The sequence below is a fragment of the Cyprinodon variegatus genome, unplaced genomic scaffold (assembly GCF_000732505.1).
Source record: "Cyprinodon variegatus isolate N-32 unplaced genomic scaffold, C_variegatus-1.0 Scaffold86, whole genome shotgun sequence".
In the NCBI taxonomy this organism is placed as follows: Eukaryota; Metazoa; Chordata; class Actinopteri; order Cyprinodontiformes; family Cyprinodontidae; genus Cyprinodon; species Cyprinodon variegatus.
This window is the reverse complement of record NW_015150539.1, coordinates 609,392-630,749: the sequence shown is the minus strand read 5'-3', so window position 1 is coordinate 630,749 and position 21,358 is coordinate 609,392. Positions and strand designations below refer to the sequence as shown.

Sequence of the window (21,358 nt, the reverse complement as noted above, 5' to 3'; positions counted from 1 at the left end):
TATATATATATATATATATATATATATATATATACACTGTATATTAGATAAATAGATTGAGTAAACTGTTGGAGTCCTGCCAGGCTGCTCAAAGACCTGGAAAATTAGAAAAATGAGTCACCACCCTTCCTCCTCATCTCCATGCATCACAGCAGCAACTAAAGCCTTTCTCCAAACATGAACACAAACACACAGAGATGTACACACAGTTCCTCGACCCAGCAGCAGAGTCTGACACGATTTGAACTCCTACTCCATTAAACAAGTGCTGAAGATTATTTGTTTTCCTTCTGATTGTGTTTCACCTCATAGTTCAGCGATATGGGTCAGCTCTGGTCTCTCCCAGCATGACCACTTCACAAACAGAACCAGAGCAGCAGGGTAGGGTTTATGTTTTTGCTTCTGAAGTCAGGAATAAGCATTCCTACAAATTTTCCATCTCAATTCTCTACTTTTTCGCAGTGAAATGCCAAGAGATAATATAATCAGGACTGTTTACAAAGTTTTGATTTTATTGTCTGTATGTTGAATATTAACTAAATGCTGAAGTTAATGTCCAGTTTAATAAAGAGGGTTAAAGCTATTCAGGTATTTTTAAGGGATTCAAGAAAAACTTTGCTCTGTTTTAATGAAAACAACATATAATACTAATGAGAACTGCATCACCAATGAAAAAATATGGCGTGTATTATTTTACTTCAAGGCTTTAGGTTTTTGATAAAGGGGATTTTTTATTTCATAGTGAACTTTATTATATAGGATCATGTGGGCTCTGTACAGCATGAACCCAAAAGTTTGTCATGTGAGCAGTTCAAAATAAAAAGGAAACACCCACAAAAGACATGGATTAAATAAATAAGAAATCTAATAGGAGATAAGATATTGCACATTTGTTCAATTTGTAATCATAATCAAAAAGCTTTGAAATAAGCTGTGTAATTCTTCTCAAGATATTAAAAATCCAAAACTTAGTCTGTAATTTATCTTGTAGGTCGAGAGAAAACAGGGCTGGTCTCCCTCGATCCAGGACTTTTACAGGTCCAGTGTTAGAAAAATGGCAGCTAACCTATAACATTTAGTGTTGCGCCGATGCCAATTATTGGCCTATAACATATATCATAGGTTGTTAACTGTTACATGGCTGTGCAGTATCAGCTGATACCGATACCATACCGATACGTCTGTTTGAAATTAATGTGTGCGTGTGTATATATGAAGAACTGCATACTACTTGGATGTAAAATAATTGCCATCATGGCTTTGTTAAGCTGCTTCCTACCTTTGTGAAGCAAGAAAAATACTAATACAGAGTGAATCCAGTAGTATAGTATTAATACTGGATTGGGGTCCCGCCGGATACTGGCATTGGTGTTGGTGCAACACTAATAACATACTGCAAACATCCTGTGTGCAGCATGTTAGAGAATTAGGCATGTTTTGATCAACCAACAACAAACATGGTAGTCGCAGTTTAACCTAAGGGATGCAGTGCACTGAAGGGTTCATTGTGCCTTTCTGTAGTGTGTTTAGTCTGCAGATACAACATGTGCTTACATGACAGCCATCATTATTATCAGTCTGATGCTGCTGGGTATGGAGGGCAACAAGTGTCACAGTTCAAAACTTAAAAAACATGTGAAATAATTATTTAAATGTGTCAGTAATTCATTAAAACTGGATTAAAATATAGAATTGATTTAACAAATATAAAATTCATTATAACGGCCTCAGTAAAATTAACCTTATTTAAGAATTTAGATAGTTATTGATTTTATTTTATTAAGTAAAAATCGTTCTTTATGATTTAATAAATTATTTCATGTTCCTGCGTTGAAGCCATGCATTCATTTAAACTGTCACACATCCATCAAAGTCAAAGAGGCAGGACTAGGGCTGCTTCTATAGAAACCCTGATGTCTGCTTGGCTGCTTCTCACTGAGCAAGACAGGAAAACTTTTTCCTGGTTTTCTTTCATTCTAAAGGCATGAGAAAAGTCACACCTCTAACTTTTATGCATGTGTGACAGTTTCAATTAATGCATGGTGGGCTTCAGTGCAGGAGCATGCATAAATTTGCTAAATCATATAATAATTATATTAAATTCTTTAGATAAAATGTATATATTTAAGTGAGGCCCATATAATTAATTTTATATTTAATATGAATATTTATTTAATACATTTTGTAATTATTGTAGTGTTAATAATTTAATTAAACATTAAAATGATTATTTAATAAGTCATTTGTGGAACTTTTTACCCTCCATAGTAAAATTTATATTTTACCATCTTACCTTCTCTCCAGAGGCTCCAGTGAGGACAAAGGTGGAAAAAACAGGGAGGGAATACTTGGTGTTTGCTGGCCAGGACTCAATTGTGGCCCCCATGGGAAGGCAGAAGAGAGGGACCGACTCCGGCAGCGGGAATGACTCGTAGTCCTCCTCTGGGTATCTGCTGAATAAGCCTTAAAGAATGAAGAAAAACAAGCACTGTGAATAAAATGGAAGTTAACTCTCTGTGGATGCAAATCAAAAGTTTTTCTGGATCCAGATTTACTTTTCCAGCTGTATTCATTACATAATCACAATGATGTGCCTCATTTAATCATTGCAGAAATCCTTAGCTCTGTAATATTCTAAAATGGGTAAAAAAGTATTAGTTTTAAGTGTTTATTTCAATGATTTTGTAACAAAGGCATAAAATTTGCCCAAAAATGTTTCTCAATGCGCTGCAAGATTTCTTTATAATCTTCACAAGGACTACAACTCATCTCTGAAGTGTTGGAAAAAGCTGCCTTTACTTTCTGTGTTTGGGATATTGTTAGCATTGCTTAGAGCTGAAAGCTAACACTCTGCAGTCTAAATAACCTAATTTAAACAGAAAGATTATGAGTGAACTTCAACACAATGTTAAATTCATAACGTTTACAGAGCTCTTATATGTAAATGAATATAAAATACTCAAAACTGTCTGTAAATACAGACTGTGTCTGTGGCTCAAAGTGGACATAAATTTAACTTTTCTTTGCACACTGACTCATCCAAAGCGTTAGTCAGCCACAGACACAGTCAGCCAGTCTGCATCCCATGTTAATACAACCGAACTCGCTCATCATTATAATCAGGGCAAGTCTTTTTGTGTTTTTGGCTTTCAAAAGCAGGCGTTTCATGTAGAAAGATAATAATAATGTCAACATGACAAGTCTGGTAGGTTTTAAGCAACCAAAAATACTGACATACCCGGAGCCTATCTTATCCCTTATATTTCTGGTCTAAATGTTTTAGCAAGCCTCAGCTTAACAGTAAGAAGTTAGAGAAATCCCCTGATGCAGCCGGTACGCTGCACTACCCGTCCTTTAAGACAAAAACATCCAGGGAATATAGAAATAACAGTAGAAATAATCAGCAAAATAATAATCTCTATTAAAAAAGAACATCTAAAAAAGGGGCCTAAGTCCAGAGAAAGACTACTACCCTGCAGATTTTAGATTCATCCCTGCTTTACCACGACTGAATTAGATGAATAGCTCTTCCACAGGCTTCTGCAGAGATGCGGAAATTGAGATGTTTGATTCAGGCAAATATATCTCTACTGTACTGATATTAAGAGTAACATTCAGAACTATTTCTCATCTCTGATGCTGGATATTACAAGCTTACCAGGAAGTGAAAAATAGACTTGGAACTCACCTGCTTTGTAGGCGATTACGTTGGTTTTGGCCACAGACTTCTTGTAACACAAGTAAACAGAGGAGCCCCACTGTAAGCAGGAAAACAATAGCAGGAATCAGCTAGGGGTGTAAATAATAATCGTTTTGTATTGATGCATCGATCCAACAGCCGTCGATCCGATGCATCGACATGTCCGCAAGAGAATCGATTCGTGTTTTGTTTTTCCTCCGATCTATTTTTATCCATTTGCTCCTAGACGTAATTCTGACTCCTGTGCTGCGGTGGTGCTAAATCTATTTTGCCCTCCTACCTCGCTTCCTTTAGCCACTTTAGCCACTCTTTTTGCTTGCACACACACACTAGCTTCAACAATTGTAGTTTTATTTGTTATTGTTTTTTTTCAATAAGGAATAACCTTAAAAAAAAATGCTGGAAAAGAATACAGAAAATAGATTAAAATTCAGGACATACAAAATCGATTCAGCTCATTCCTTAAACCACGAACGCACCTCTAGACTGTTATCCTTAATTCATTTCTTTATCATCATAATATATGTATCTTTTTCCAACGAACGACATGGCTTTCATGTGAACTTGCTGACCCATATTGTCCTGCGTTTCTCTTTCTGTTCTTCCATCTTGCTTATCCCTTCATATCATGTCTAACCCTGCACCATCATCACTACTGTGAAACATGGTAGTGGCACCATCAGTTTTTGCTTTAACAGGGACTGGGAAGCTTCTAAGCACTGGTTCTAGAGGGAATTGGGCTTAGGACAGAAAACTCCTGGAAGAACACCTGTACCAGCAGGTTGCCAACTCTATATAAACAGTGAAAATTAGTTGACCAAAGCATATTAATTTGTTATATGGGTCCAGTCAAAGTCTATAACAAAAACTAATGTTTACAGATGCTTTCCATCCTAAGTCACTGATTTGGAATGGTTCTGAAAACATGAACAAAATGATCGGCTTTAAGATATGCAAAGCATGTGGAAATGTGGCCCTGATTATATCAAGATGTAATCACAACAAAAGATGTTCCTACAAACTAATAGCTGAGGTTGACTGAATAAAAATGCAAGCCACTTTTTATTAGTAAAATATTCAGAAAAAAATTCCTGCTTAGCTTTAAACTAGCCAGTCCAGTAAAACAAATTGAAGTTTGCGGGTATAATTTACCACAATGTAATAAAGCAGCTGTATTTGTTTTTTTTTTTTTTCATCTGTGTCTGGATAAAACACTGATATATTTCTTGTATGAGTTTACTTCATGCACCAACATGGAGAAAATCTGAATCTTTTAACTTTTTGGTTTAATAAAACAATGGGGCCGGCATTCCCTGGTTGAATTTAAACAAAGGACCCTCAAATAAATGACCACTGTCTCCACCATCAAAACCATTAGTGTTTAAGATCCCATTTGGATCAAATTTAAAGTTCTTGATCTGCTAGAATAAGCAGCAACACCAGTTGTCTGAAAATGTAGGACTGTACGAATGATTCAGGAGCAGAAAATAAGAGTGTTTTGCTGCTGGGACATGCATGTGACCTTCAAGCCCCTTAGCAATACAGCACAAGGAATGTTACCACCAAGATCAATATGACCACATGTTCTTCCTGCTGCACTCAGAAATGTAACTGGAAACTATATTGTGCAAGAAAAAAGCTCTGCATGAATTATGTTGGACAGAGAGAAACCCCAAACCTGCTTTTGATCAGATGACTCCATATTTCAGCTTTGTGATGGAAAATATTAAATAGAACCCACTGTACTTTTATCAGCAACCACTAGAAACCTAGCTGCGATGGTGAAGGGGGCATCAGAGGGTGAGCTTTTATGGGGCTTCTTTTTTCCACAAAAACTATTAATTCATGAAAATATCATGAAAACAATGAGCATAGATCACTGGTGTCCTCATTAGGAAGGGTTGGGTAGAAACAGTTTTCTACTTTTCAGCTACATATTCAAAAGCTAAATTTTTCCACAACTGTTATAGCAATTTTTTTAGTTCAATGCATTATCAAGCTGGGCCTTAACCTGAACATGCTGAGGATTATCTTTGACTAAAACTGCATTATCCTGAATTAAACCGACAACCCATAGAGTGCATTATGTGACCATTGAAGCCTTTAGTTTGTTAGCAATATTTTACAATCTGTCAATGGTTTGTTTTAGGTGAAACCAGACCCAGTTAAAGAATCTCAACTCCATTTTCAATTACCCTGATTGTAAATTGATTTAAAAACATAGTGTCTGATGTGGAGAGTCAGAAATACTGGATGTATTGGGGGGGGGGAAAAAACACAGATCTTCAGGATTTTAAGCTCTCATCTTTTATAAAGTGAAAAATTGAAATTAAAAAGGGATTTTGTTAGAAATGCATTCACCATAGCATTGTTTAATAGGGTAGCATCTCTTGTGACTGACCCACAATTTCCTAGTTCTTTTTTTTCCCATCATAGCAATGTTTGATCTTCTCTCTGAAAACTACAGCCTTGTTGATACATTCTGTATCCCAATATATCTAGAAGTCTATGGTCTAACTGGTCAAAAGTATTACTTGCATCCAACAAGCCCTTTTCAGATACTGATAAGACTAAAAATGGAATTGGGTTTAATGTGCTGCTGAAGAAAAAAGTCTAGAAACTCAAACATCTTTTAATACTCAATATTGTCAGAAAGATTAGCAACAGAATGGTGTTAAAGCAGTTTTTTCCAGCGTAAGTTTAAAACATTCACTTCTAAATCGTATGACTTCAGTTCAGCTCTAGTTATTCAAAGATTTGCTAACATCCAAAGTAGCTGTTTAGTTTTGTCATCTTTGGTTCCATCATCTGGTTCCATATGATGACTAATTTGGCCATACTCTGGTTAGCAGTTTTAGTTATTTCAGTGTCGCTGTTTTTCTTTGTTCTGGCCAGCTGTTTTTTATGGTATTAATTTAGGCAGCTATTCTGTTACATTAGTTCCCTAATATTGACTCATTATCCTGCTTTCCACTCAGCAGTTAGTTCAACCGTGTCCTTCTGAACCTTTTAAAATTTCCACTGTTTAAAAAAAACGTACCGGTATGTTGTTTTCAAACCTGGAAAACACTATCAGGCTTCAAAAATGTTACTTACTAAAAATTATTCAAGAAACCGTAGACATTGGATTGTAACGACTATTTTCCTTATCAGGTTTGTTTAATAACTACTGATCAAGGTAAAGCGGTTTAGGTTTAAAAGTACAATTTATGCATTTAATATGTATTTTATACGATATGTTATACATTATTTCTGTTTAGGGCAATAACCAATATTCAACCATTTCATAATTATCTTATGTTATGTATGTTTGTATCTACTAAAGGGTCTAATATGTAAAAAAAAAAAAATTTCTGAGACAGATGTTACAGGTATTTAGTGCATTTCTTACCTGTTCAATAATAGGTTTAGCTGCTATGGTTTACTGATCCTTATTCATTTTTTTATTACTAAGTGTTAAAATGATGGTCTTGTCATAATACAAAAATAGAAAACACTTCTAATTCATTTATACCATTTATATGCAGGAAACTTTGAAGATTTGAGAGGAGATCACTGTAAAAATAAAGTGATTAATTTTTGCCTGACTCAGAAATGTCACGCAGTGACTTGGAGGAAAGCAAATACCAGCAATGAGTTCTGACATTTCAGGAAGCTCGCCTCTCCTCAGGCTGCACCTGCTACCTAAGTTTCCCCCATTTGCAAGGATTTTCTCTTTTTTGTTTTCTTAAAGGCAATGCACGCATTAATGGAAAAGGAAAATTTTCACAGGTATTTTAGGTTTCCTTCCATCATTAAGCTTATTTTGCTACTTTTTTCCAGTTGAATAAGTTCAGGCTTTATTTACACTGATAGCAATGGCTCTAAAATAGGTACATTCCCATTGTTTTCTCATAAAGACAGTGGTTTATCAGATTCTCACCCTGCTACAATATTGAACTAGAAAGAAGATGAGATGAAATAGAACATATGATACAACCAGCCAAATAATTTGGTGCTTTTTTGAGTCCATGGTGATGGACAGGAACAAAAGAACAGTCTGAAAAGCTCAATCTTATCAGTGCTTACAAAGCGACAGAGTTGGCTGTGTGCTGAGGGCAGATGTTCAACCAAGCCAGTGGCTGAATGATTCCTGCCCTAATGCTGGATGGTGGTTAAGGAGGATGAAGAGGTAGGAACTAAGTCAGGGGTCTCAAACTGGTTCCAGAAAGGGCCGTGAGGCTGCAGGTTTTCTTTCCAACCAAGCAATAGCACACCAGACTCCAGTCATCTCATCAAGTGAGTCCAGTCTTAACATGATGACTTGATGAGATGACTGGAGTCTGGTGTGCTATTGCTTGGTTGGAAATAACACCTGCAGCCTCACGGCCCTTTCTGGAACCAGTTTGAGACCCCTGGACTAAGTGCAGTATCTGTACAGCTGGACACCAGCAGTCATGCAGCCACACAAACATTTGTTGGGGTGAGAAAAGGTGCAGATATTCCAATCCTTCCATTAAAACTAATTTGGTTTCACGCGTTTTAAGAAAAACTCACCAAACCAATGGTGAGGTAATAAGAGCAGTTTAACACCAAGCCTCGTGTGTCCTCACCATGCTACTATTGAGGTTCTTATCCACCTTGCAGAAAGTGTGTGGTGGCGTTTCCCCCTTGCTGGGGATGATGATGCAGATATCGGTGACGGCCAGGGAGGCGTGGGGCTGGCTGTCGGGCGCCCTGCGGTAGGTTATGTAGATTCGCTGGGAGGAGTTACTGCTGATGTTTGCGGGTCGACCCGCGGGCGTGGTCTGGATGAGATGGCAGCCCTGTTTCAGTCGCTCCTTCCACTCATACAGGACTCTACATGAAATTAAATAACAGAATTGTGAAGCCAACAATACCAACCAAACTTAAATAGTTCAATTGAATATATTTTTTCAATATATCAATTTTCAAAATATTTGACCAAAAATTAGATCAAGAATAACCATTCAGTTTAAGGGGAAAATGATTTGTCTCCTTTTGCAAAATGCTTTCAATGATATCCTGTGCAACCAACATCCATGTTTGTCAAAGAACACTACTGTTCTCTACCAGTTTGTGCCATAAAGGTGCAGTATCGCCTGTTGAGCAAGTCCGAATGCTGTATCTGGTGACATCTTGAAAACCTTTTTCTTGAAAACATTTCGCTACATATGACGGGTTTTTTCTCTGGCCAGAAGATAAATGGCAAATCTAATTTCTAACAGGCGTCAGATTGTCAGTAGTATTGTAACAAAGTAGAAGAGATTGAAAATGAAAGCAACTCAGCTTCTTTTGGGCTAAGTAAAAGTCTAGAACAGGGTCGGTTGATTTTTTTTAAACACCAAGGTCACAAAGTATATTTAAAGAGCTTAAGACTTTATGGGAGCTTTAGTTTTGCTCGAGTACCGTCCACAGAAGGCTAGGGTTAGGCTTCAATGAATAGATTTCAATGGCCAAGCATAACCTTGTTAAGTGCAAAGTAAAGTTTTCGATGCAGTGCTTTAATCCTTTGATGAAGTGAGTCCGGCTACCACCAGGTTCATACAAGTCAAGAAGTCTTCGTTGGTGAAATTATCTTGACTTTTATTTATTTATTTTTTTTTATTTATTTATATGTGTATTTTTCAGGGACAGAACACATTACTGAAAATTACTGTAAATTTGATGTATGAAACTAGTTTTGTCATGGTTTTAGATCTGCTTTAGTTTTCTTTTTGAGTTTTCATTGGTTTCATTTTCATTTTATCTCATTCTAGTTGTTTTTGGTTGTAATTTTTGAGTTCTATGTATTTTTTGTTAACTCTCGGTTGTGTCTGTCTCCTTCCCCTAGCTCTGCACTTTTTAAAAAAACATTAAAACAAACAGCATACCATGCCATAATGTTCCAGAGCAAAAAGAAACAGGGACAAAAACAGCAAATGTCAGAACTTGGAAGTAATTTGAAAACCTGAATAAAATCTAAATTAAGACCTCTTTAAAGGATAAAAAAACAGCCTCAGTGAATCCATTACAGGAAAATTACATTACTTACAGTAACTCATTCATATGTAAAAACATGCAGTTTATTAGCAGCAATTTATGCAGAAAAACGTAAAGCTCTGCAGCACTGCTGCATGCATATTTCAAACATCATAGGAATCACAGAGTTTAATTGAAATTCAAACTCAAGCAATGAATTCTGGTTGGGTAAATAATTATAGTGTACAGCAAATTTTCATTCTTATTTTGTTTGTGGTTTTTACCCTGGAATGAAGACACTGCCGTTGAGTTGGACCAGTGCATAAAGTATCAAAGACTGTCCTCAAAGACAATCCAGTGGGTTTTTTTTTTTATTAACTCTCCTGGTTCTCTATGTCTCTTTTGATTGGTCAGTGTTTGAAGTAGAGCACATCATGCACAACCACTAAAAAAGGACGCCATAGGAGTGTTTTCACTTATAGAAGAAAGATCCAAGACCGTAATAATCAAGACTTCCTCCGTATGGAAAACTTTTAAAGATATAGCTCAGAGCCCTTAAAGGCACATAATGATAACAGTGATCTTAAAAACTACGTCCCATTCAGTAACTTGTCTACCTGTTTTTTGTGGGAGGACTAAAAGAACAGCGCTTCATATTCCGTCTCAAGCAATCAGATTTTACCTTTCTGCCTTTTTAAGATGTAGTCCTTGTCATAAAAGCAGTATCGATGTATGCTTTATTGACCAATACAGCATTTCAGTACTATTTCAAACTGCTTTTTGTTTGCCAAATGAGGCCTTGAACAGACCCCTAAAAAACAACCACTTATGTAAGAAGGTCAAAGGTTTGAAAAGCATTTACAGGAACTGCTTTTTTTTTCAGCTAGCCCCCCTTTGTTTGGTTTGGGTTTTTTTAGGGTTTGAGAACCTGCTCTACATTGCAAACATGATCTGACAAGTACAAAAGCTCATAAATGTGTAGAAATATTTTAAAACATTTTCTTTTAACTCATGGAAAAACAGCAATATAAGCCGTATCAAATGCCAGGGGGGGCCAAAAAAGGTCAGCTAACATTAACAAGAGAGAGGATAAAAAATTTTTGTGTGTGTATATGTTTTTCTGAATATGTGGTCCATGAGACATAGGTCAGAGTGGATGTGTTCACAATAATGTGCTATTTAGGAGGGATAAGCAAAGTTTTAGTCATTCCTAATCTGTTGGAGTTTATGTCTGAAAGTGGTGATAGATGTAAATGGTGAGGGTATTTATTTTGTTTCAGTCGTCTGCTGCTGTGAAGGGAAAGTAGTTGTGACCAATAGTGGTACTGCAGATGATGAGTTTGATGTGGTCACTTGACCTAGTATGGTACTGGCAGTAACAAGAAGAGATGATGGACAGGGTGGTGTTCTCCATGGGGTTGTTGTGTAGATTAAAAGAAACCAGTATTGGAGTCTTTGGGTATGGAAAGAGTGTAGAAAGATGCATCAAATGCAAACTTGATGGTTGAATGATAAAGAGTGTCTAGTTTGTTGAGATGCCATAAGGCAGATGATGTCATTACAGTTTAGATGGATGAGAAGTATCGTGATCTTACCGAGGGCGTTGTTGGTAGAGAGTGCGAAATAAGCTTCTTTTCTAACTTTGTTACTAAAAGTACAGATCTGATGTTTGTATGTGTGTATTTTGTACCAATCTATAGCTTAACCAGTGGTACAGGTGGTGTCTGAAGAATTGAAGGATTTTTTTTTCATGCAAAAAGGATGTAATTGGTCTTACTAGCATAAGATTGCAAATGGTTTTCTTAGAAGAGGTCAGGCTGATGAAGAAGAGCAGAAAACTCTGCAATGATGTTACTGTTTCCTTACACTAGCAGGCGAGACAATAAGTGTATTAGTCAGAGCCAAGCCAAGCTACCCATGGCAACTCACACATTTTGTAGAGCTTAATGTTTACTACGACAGTGGTTTAATGTTTGAAAAATGTTGTTTTTATTTGGAATGAACAAATGGTGAGGTATTTCATCACTTATCACAGCTACACTCACCTACATTACAGAATCATTTTCTAATGCATCTACATCAACCTACACATGTGGCCTTTACACATAAGGGGCAAGAAGGAAACCATTGTTGAGGTAAAGCAATAGAAAGTCCTGTTTTCAATTTGATCCCAGTATGTAATCAAAGCAAAGGTGTGGACAATTGTTCTGATTAGATCAGGATAAAATTCTACCGTTTGAGCTACATCTCAGTGTATAGTCTTTCCTTGAAAACAATTTAAGATAAAAAAAAAAACGTAGACTTTGTTAATAACCCTAATTAAGCAATGCTTTGAATGAAATCATCTATTAAACCCAAACTGTCTCAAAACACTAACTGTGAAACTATTATCCATCATGTGAAGCAGTATTGGCTACACCTGCTCATTTAGCCCACACAGAAGCCAAGGTGCTGATTGCATCTGAGCAGAGCGGCTGCATCAGTGCCTAATAAGCAATGAACCTTGCTGTTTTAAAGAGAAGAATGAGTCAATTTAGCACTGTCCCTCCCACTGCCTTTGGTGTGGGAAGATTGAGAATTGAATTCACATAATTCAGAGGATCCTGTTTGCAAGACACCTAGAACAGTGCTTAACATTCACCTTCCACAGCAAAATCATGGTGTGGAACAAACTGCGGACACACAGAAAAACAACTGCTGCGCTGAGTGCTTCTAATCACTCCCTGAAAGTGGGAAGATCAGCCTTTTAGATCAGCTAAAGTACTGAAGCTGGAAGTTGAAAGAGCAAGGGCACTACACTGTTTAACAGCAGTAGTGAACTATAACTAAGAAAGGGAATTCGCTACAAATACATCCTATTCAGCATTTAACTTATGAAAAAAGAAGTTTTATAGAAAGACTAAAAATATCTGCATTTAATAGAAAACTTCAAAACAATACAGATGTCTTAAGCTGAAAACTAGACGCAGGGAAAGAAAGACAAAAGAATCTACAGCTTCAATGACTCTATACCAAGTAAGACTGAGACACTTAATACTGTAGTCAGTACACCCAGCTATCCTATTGCCAACGGATTAATGTATAACACAACTGACTGGATGCCTAGATCACTATAAAAGGCAGACCCTTTGTGAAAAAGGAGCACATGCTGCAGGATATTCATCCTCCAAGCCAAGCTGCCGGAAATTGTAAAAAGCACTTAAGTGGCCTTGGTAATTCTGGTTTCCTGTATGACAGCAAAGTGAGGGATCAGCTTTTAAGGCTAAATCAAAGAGCAAGCGAAACCCTTTGTCTGAGACCAAGGTGCACCATCCTTGCAGAAACATCCCCTGCACCGTTAGATTAAATGGCGTTGCAGCAGGTGAAGTTGTTTTCTGCAACTACTCTATTGTGTGGGAAATAAAAATAAAAAAAGGCTGTTCATATTTTCCTGTTTGGAAATAACTCTAATAGCACATTTAACTTATTTGCAAGATATGTCAATGGAACAGTTTTTAGACCTCTAAATGACAGTAGTCATTTCTGAATAAAAAATAAAAATATTCATTAGGAATTTTCCAATCTAGGCAGATGAAAGGTTTGTGGTGAGTTTTATTTCCATTTCACTTAACCTGCCTAGATATCATTTGGTATATTGGTGAGGATGTTGCATCAATCAAGTCATGCCAAAAGTTATGCACCAACCATCTTTTCTTTTTGAGAAAAAAAATTTTGTGCATGTTTTTGAACAGAGAAAAGATGGACACAAATTTTCAAGCAAAGGCTAAAAATTTGACACATTTTATTAATTCTCTTAAAACTGGCAAATCATTACAATAGGGAGTTAAATGAAAATGGTTTGACCATTTCACCAGACTTGGAAATAGTCTTGACTGTGAGGGAACATTGTAATTATTAGCATCCTCCAAAAATTGTTTAAATTAGATCGAAATTTAATGATGGTACCCACCCAAGATCAGTGAGCGGCGGTTTGTCCCGGCCTCGCTTGTAGCACAGGAAGATCTGAGGCGCCATGAGGCCTCCGTTGTTGAGATCGGCTGAGTGTCCAGTCGGCGTGGCCTCTATGCAAACGAACCCAGGAGGTACCTCCTCTCCAAGCGAGCGGATCACCAATGCCACATCAGTGATGGGGGCTTTTGGCTTGGCCATCTTGTGGCAAACATCATCAAAGTGGATCTCCTGGTCCAAGGGCTTGGACGGGTCCGTCAGACCGGCAACCACAAAGTAGTCGGCTACACGGGGGCCTTTGTCCTCCATCATTTCCCATCCCCGCCAACTCCCCTCTGAGGTCAAAAAGAGAGCGAGAGACATGTACAGAACATCAATTATTGTTACAGAAGAAGCAGGGTTTTTATGCTTGCTTTAGCAGTGCTATAACACTATCTGACAGGCATTAATCTTTATTAAAGAAGAAAGGGCAAATGAGAGAAAGTTAAAGTGTGAAGAGGGAGGGTACATTTTCAGGTATGAGGCAGGCATTTGAAGATTAGGAAGTTAGCTGATGTAACATTTAAAAATTTAACATCTTTACTCAAGGACACAAAGTTTCTATGAGAACAGAGCAGAACTTTTGTTTAGAGTCTTAAAGATTGCCATAAAGATCTCTGTTTGCAGGGTTTCTAAACAGTTTGCTTCTAACACTGCTTTCCAAACTCAATGTTCCTGTTTTAGACCTTATACATGCAGTTTAAACACAGCATAAATACAAGAATTTTTAAACAATTTTTGAGAGGAATATCAACAGTGGTTATGCATTAATGTTTCCATTTCCGCTTTTCCCTTTTCCATCACGCTTATCCCTATTGGGGTCGCGATGGGTGCTGGTGCCTATCTCCAGCTGTCAATTGGATGGAGGCTTAGTACACCCTGGATAGGTCACCAGTCCATCACAGGGCAACAGAGAGACAAACAGGACAAACAACCATTCATGCACACACTCACACCCAAGGAGAATTTAGAAAAGCCAATTAACCTAACAGTTTTTGAACTGTGGGAAGAAGCCGGAGTACCCGGAGAGAACCCATGCATGCACAGGGAGAACATGCAAACTCCATGCAGAACTTTCTGTTGTGCCACTGTGCACCCCTGCTTTAACATTGTAACTGGTAAAAATTACAGACTGTAAATAGTTCTCGATGTAATCTACAGTAAATGTAACATGTTTTGTTGTTACTAAGAAAATAATGTCTTTTTTTTTGGATGGCACAGGAAAATTGTGTCTGAATGCTGAAAAAATACTGTCTGTTGACGGTAAAGGTCTTTTTCATCAAAATCAAAAGCAATAAATTCTTGGCTTGTCATGAAATCCTAGAGCCTCACTAACTTATGAGCAGCAATTCAGATCACCAGCAGGCCTTTCTAACAGTAAGCTCTTTACTTTAATAGTGCTTGTTCGCACTTGATCACTTATTGCTTGCAATGTCACGATCACATAGGGTATTTTGGGAAGATCGAGGACGTGGAACAAATGAGGTGGAAATGTGACACGAACAGCTATATTAGCATCTGGGAGGGAAATTAATGAAGTGAGGAGAAACTTTAGTTGTTCCAGGAAACATTCTGAGTTGCAGCAGTTTTAACGAGCTGTTATTCTCTTTAAAACAAATAATCATAATATAACAACCCTTGTAATATACATTTCTACCAGAAAAGCTGTTATTTGTAGCTATGTCACATACTGCTACACCCCAAAAGGATCATTCTCCATCACTCTCTGCAGACTTGTAATTTTAGGGGTTGTGCTGTCATAATGTCCCAGAATGCCTCACTACTCTACTCACTAACACAAACCTTCAGGACATGAATGAGTCTCTGTGGGCTGCAGTGTGCATTCATCCTTTGTGTGTATTCTCTTGGTAAATGATGCAATACCATGAGAACACCATTAGAATCATGAGGGCTGCAGATAGGAAATGTGGGAAACAGGTTCAGGAGAAATCCTTTGCAAAAAATTCCAATTAAGCAAAAAGACAAACAAATAAGGAAAAATAAATGAGGGAAATACATTTTAATCTTTCTGCAAGGATTCCCTAGTTAATGTTTTACCAGCTATGAGAAGATTTTGACTTTGTTAAGACCCACAAAATAAGCCCACTGAGGTCAGAGAGTCCAACCATATGCAGATGGAGGGTGTGGGAACAGATTTTCATTAGTAAGCTGTGTTAACTACAGCTATTATGCTGGCTCAGGAGGACATGTGTGCTTTCATGTGATGCAATGCAAGCCCGATTCAAGCTGCCATAACTGCTACACAGATCTACTCTTAGTACCTGGATTATTTTACCTTACAGCTAAAGAATGAACCCCAAGTCCAGACAAGTTGCCATTTTTTTGTTTCATCTTTTGTTTCTGAATAATCTAGTCTAATCCCGAGGGTAACTGCATTTCATTTCAATAATGTAATGAATGTTTCTTTTTGAAAGAAACTGCTTTGTACACACGGAGTGAAGGGAATCATGTTTGTTGATAAAATGAAACATTCTTCTCAGGGTCGGTGAGCTGAGCTCACTTCCAAACAGAGAACAACGTGTGTTTGCTGCCCTGGCTGGCACTGCTGTGTTATTGACAGATGGCGAGAAAACGCTGTTTCAGAGTGTTCTGGCTCTCGTGCTCAAATTACAAACACATCTTGCTTCATCATTTCCACACTCTGGGAAAGTGACGGGGAAAATAAGAACAGCCACAGCATGCTGAGATGATTTACTATGTCAAGTGACTTTTATACAGCTGTGATGAGGCAGAAGGTAGTTTATCCCATCATGTGTCAGCAAAGACTTACAGACATACGCAGCTGTAAGATTTACAGCTCTCCATTTTACATTTATTGGCATCACTGATAACAAGACAATAAAAATGTTCAAGTTCTTTTGTTCTGTTTTTATTATGATGCCTCATTATTTCCATTACTGACTGACTGATTGATTGAGTGGTTGGTTGGTTGATAAAAATCCATTGAAAAAAAAAAGTACCTTAATCAATCAATTAATCAATAATTTCTTGATGAAACTCTTTAAAACTGAAAAGTCCAGAGAATATACTAGAACTAAGTGTAGCAAATGTGTGTTGATGATCATAAGTTAGGAAATCTAGGAGAAAATGCCACTAACTTAAATTTGATCATATTTACAATCAGAGCAGTCGTTATCTATATGGAGCGGGACTTTTAATGACACCTGTGTGTTTTGGCCAGATGCTATAAGGACGAGGCTTTTAGCTACAAAAACTCCAGGTGGGTTTCATGTGAAACTCAGCAAGTTAAAAGCACCTCAAAATCACAGCGAAGGATCTGGGATACTCTGGCACAAATCGGAGCAAACTGTGAAGAGTGTTAAAGAGCATAGCATGATGAAGCAAATCTGAAGTACAAGGATACTACAGCACCATACTTAAGGCTGAATTACATATGTACCCTGCATGGGGGCAACCTGGTAAAAACCAGCTCCATAGTCTTCAATTTGTCCTTTATTTATATAGAAGGAATCAACAAAGCAGGGACCCACCCAGACATACATGACAGAGAGGTATTCATTTATCTTAGTTCAGTTTTTCCACTGGGAAATTACTGTTCTAGAGTTTATAGCATGTCCAATCCAAAAACGGATAATTCAACTGCTTTAAAAATGAAACTATAATGCCTGTGTTTGAACTGTTTCCTTGCACTAAACTACAATGAAAAAATATTTAACATCTTGCAAAGGTATCCAGTTAAAAAGGATATAAACTCAGTCACATTATGGTCAACAATTCATTGAATTGTGGCTTGCCCCTCCCAGAGGTCTTTAAAGGTGTCATAGAATGATTATATAGGGTATATGGTGCTGGTCCTTAAGGTCTCTGAATAGTGTAACATTGGTTGGGCTAAAAATGGCATATTTGCTGTTCTATGAGCCATAATTCAAGCCTGGTTAAAAGCCCTAGAATTGAAGGACAGGTTTCTTCCTTTTATGGTATGATCATGAATATTTAGATGAGCTGTGCGCTGATTGGTTGGTTTACAACGAGCGAAGTTGCTGATCAAAGATGCATCATAACAACAAGCGCTCACTCACTGAAACATCAAATTGTTGATATGGTAGGGTGACGAGTTGTTCTCTTTTTCCCGGACATGTCCTACTTTTCATACCTAAAAAAAATGTCCGAGGGGAATTTTAAAATATTGCGGAATTTTCATCAACTACAGTGCAAAACTTAATTTTCTTAACAGTAGTGAGCTTAGTTTGTGTTGATCTATCGTATAGAACTCCGATAAAAGTCATTGAAGTTGGTGGCTTAAATGAAATAATATGTGGAAAGAATAAAGGGAAAGAGAATAGTTTTTCAATGTCGTATAAACCTGAAACAGCCCTGTGCAGTAATCTCTTTTATTTTTCATATGTAAGTCATTACTGGAATCCCCCAAAGGAACTGTCCCAGGATGATGTAAAGCTGTGACTCACACCGATGACGTGCAGAAATTAACATCTAGAGCCAAATATTTTAATTTTCCTGTCAAAACATCACTTCTCTTCGTGCCATTGACCTGGAAGTCTGAGTTAGTCTTCAGGTGAACGCCCAAAGATCAAAGTCAAACTGATTTATTTCCTTGATGAAAAGCAGATTAGCACTGAGCAGGGTACATGGTAAATCCCTTTAAAAAACGATCTGTTCCTTTATGCTGGAGCTAGAGCTGTACAGGGTCAATTTATGCATTGCTGATTAATGAAAATTATGATAAATAATTACAAATAAGCCCTGTTGTTCCACATGACTGCAGACTAGTCATTTTTTTCTGTAAGATATATGAATATTTTGCAATAGCCTCTAAAAAGGATTAATTTCCTCCTATTTTATTTGGAGACATAGAGTAAGGACTTTAAACTTCAGATTTGCTGGTTAGGCTCCAGAGTTGTAGACAAACTTCCCTGCCCAAACTCCCTGACTTATATTCCCAGCTGGAGTTCAGGGAGGATTGCCATATGATGTCCAAGACCCTCAGGCCTCTGGTCTACTTTCATAAGATTTTTGTTTGAGCCAAAGTGACAGAGGGAACGATTTCCAGCTGTCTCAGCTTCAGCCAGAAAGAGGTCAATGAAAACTAGCCATGGGACTCTGGATGGAGGCCCCATTCTCTGCTGCAGCTGAATAGACATCCAGCAACGAGACAGGCACAGCAGGGCAGACACGTGGAGGTGTGAAGGAATGTGCTCAAGAATATAAACACCAGCCAGTAGGAAGTCCAACATCTGTTTCTAGTTAGCAAAGAGCTGCAGGCCTTCAGTTTCTATGTCCTTCAGCAATATCATGTATTATAACATCTTACAATCCATGAGAAAAATAGCATTTTAGGGAATGATTTTGAACTCGACTTAAACTAACACCAAGAAATGCTAAAACAGATTAAACTCAGGTTGAGTCATTTCAGCAAACATCAGCAGTTTAAAATAAAAAGTCCCTCCTGCACCAATGCATTGCAGAAGATGGAATATAATTCCCTTCTTTGTTCTTAAGGCACATTTGTGGACTTCTTAAGATAGATGATTTCTAAAAATCCAAAAGTCAATCCCACTACCTTGGGTAAATTTGCTAATAATACAAACAATAACACCTATAAATAAATAGCAAATATATCTTCATTGACTTTTACTTTAGATTAGAAGCTTTGATTTAACTTAAAGGAAACTCTTAAGGTTTGTCAAAATGATTAATCCAGCTATTGAGATGAAAGTAATTTGCATTTCAACTATGAATCTGGGAATAAATTTACATAGGATTGGGCTGTAATTCCTTAGATTACCCAGACCAAAATATATATATAATGACTGTATAACATATCAGCACAAATCATGCATACTTTTATTAACAATTCTGTAGAGTAAAATATTAGAAAAGGATTGATCAAGTGACATGATCAAGTGACATTACTTAAGTTGTTTCTATCAGCATCTAATATCAGAGATTTTAGATGCAGGCTGATATATATTGTTTCTTTAGCGGATCAGAGCATTATCTGATGTCAATATCAGATCAGGAAATCCTTCATAGTAACTTCTTTCAATTTGATTTAGTCAAAGAATTCACATGAAATAGAAACATTTTTAATCATTTAACTCTATCTTTTATTCCGGTCTTATTTCCTATTAAAACAGATGCAATCTTTATGCAACCAACATTACATTTAGCAAGTGAGCTATATTTAAACATATTGCATCTGGTTTGTTTGTTGTTGGGTTTTTTTACTCCATAACATGTTTTCCATCTTCAATACAGTTGTGCAACAGGAGCACTTTCTGGGGTAACAGTATATTGATATAAAAGACTTGCAGCACAAAGAGAGAAATAACCATAAAAAATTGTATAATATGGAATAGTTTATTTAAGTATTTAAGATTAAAGTATGTAAAGGCTTTAGTGCAATGGGAGTTCTTCTCATCCTAGTTGTGTGGACAGTAATAGCCTGACGGAAATGCAGAGCTCTGTGGATATTAATCACAACGTCTCCATGACATCTGATCTCATAGGCCAGCCTCATAGTCTTCGACTCCATCTTTTAATTCCCCGGTTGGCAGAAAATCGTTCTCAAGTCTTTGGCTTCAGTTGGGGCCGACTCATTTATGTAAATTCACAAATTAGCCCCCAGCTTGGATCTTCTTTTTCTCTTTCACTGATGGCTTTAATCACCTCAACCATGGAAGAGACACTGTAGGGAATTGTGTTTTTTTATGTCTGTACAAACAGTACAGACATAATTACATTAACCTCCAATAAAATGTTTCTTCTCGACTATTTTTTTCCCTGGTGGTTGGAATAAATCTGAAATGAGTCAAAAACAACCCTGCTCTGATAGGCAGTTTACTAAAGGTTAAATAAACAGCTCTGAATACATTAATTGCAGATTCTCAGCCTTTTCCATCTTGCTCTAGAAACTGACGTATATGAAAGATTAAAGGGAAAATTGGTTGAGAAAAAAAGGATTTTGTTTCATTTTGCTTAATGTAATTAAATGTCAATAATCATATCAATAATTTTAAACTGTTAATATGCTTCAAACTTAACTACTGCGGAACAAACAACCTACGACCCCCTCAAGAGTGTCAGCCTACAGAAAACATTACCTGATTTATTCAGACACTGGAGCCTGACTCTGCTTTTGAGTTGTAAATCTCACTTATTTTTTAGGTCCTAATATTCATTTTTTTTCCTGACAGTAGATGCCAACCCCCCCGAACAATAATACATCCGGCTTTTCTCCCAGCAGACAATACTCTGAGCATTAAGCTAATTAGTGTTTGTGGACACTACTCCCCAGGAGCATGTAATCCTATTCTCATCCGTTCTGACAGCACCTCTCTGCCAGCTTCTCCTTTATGGTACAGTAGCTACTAAAGAAAATCACCTACAGTAAAATAAAAGAGGAATATTTGCAGGCGACATATGGAGGATAAAAAGTGCCAAAATTAAATAAATAAATACAGCATTAAATAAATAATTAAATGAGTCAATAATTAATTAAATGTGGAATTAAATAAATAAATGTGTCATTCATTAATTAAAACCACGTCACTAATATAAAGTGCCACAATTAAATAAATAAATACAGGGATAAACAATTAATTAAATGTGTAATTCATTAAATAAGGAATTAAATATAAAAATGTGTCATTAATTAATTAAAACCACGTCACTAATATAAAGTGCCACAATTAAATAAATAAATACAGC

At 37.0% G+C, this 21,358-nt stretch overlaps 1 protein-coding gene across 4 annotated transcripts in view; it reads right to left on the bottom strand.

Moving 5' to 3' along the window:
• The window catches only part of LOC107083881 (C-myc promoter-binding protein-like), a 71,872-nt gene that overhangs the window by 40,457 nt on the left and 10,057 nt on the right, over positions 1-21,358 (bottom strand). For all 4 annotated transcript variants that reach the window (XM_015373405.1, XM_015373407.1, XM_015373406.1 and 1 more), the window contains exons 2-5: positions 13,611-13,944; positions 8,293-8,539; positions 3,689-3,758; positions 2,294-2,463 (exon numbers count right to left, since the gene is read on the bottom strand). In XM_015373405.1, the coding sequence (XP_015228891.1) occupies positions 2,294-2,463; positions 3,689-3,758; positions 8,293-8,539; positions 13,611-13,921 (798 nt within the window). In that variant the 5' untranslated portion in view covers positions 13,922-13,944. The remainder of the gene's footprint in view (positions 1-2,293; positions 2,464-3,688; positions 3,759-8,292; positions 8,540-13,610; positions 13,945-21,358) is intronic.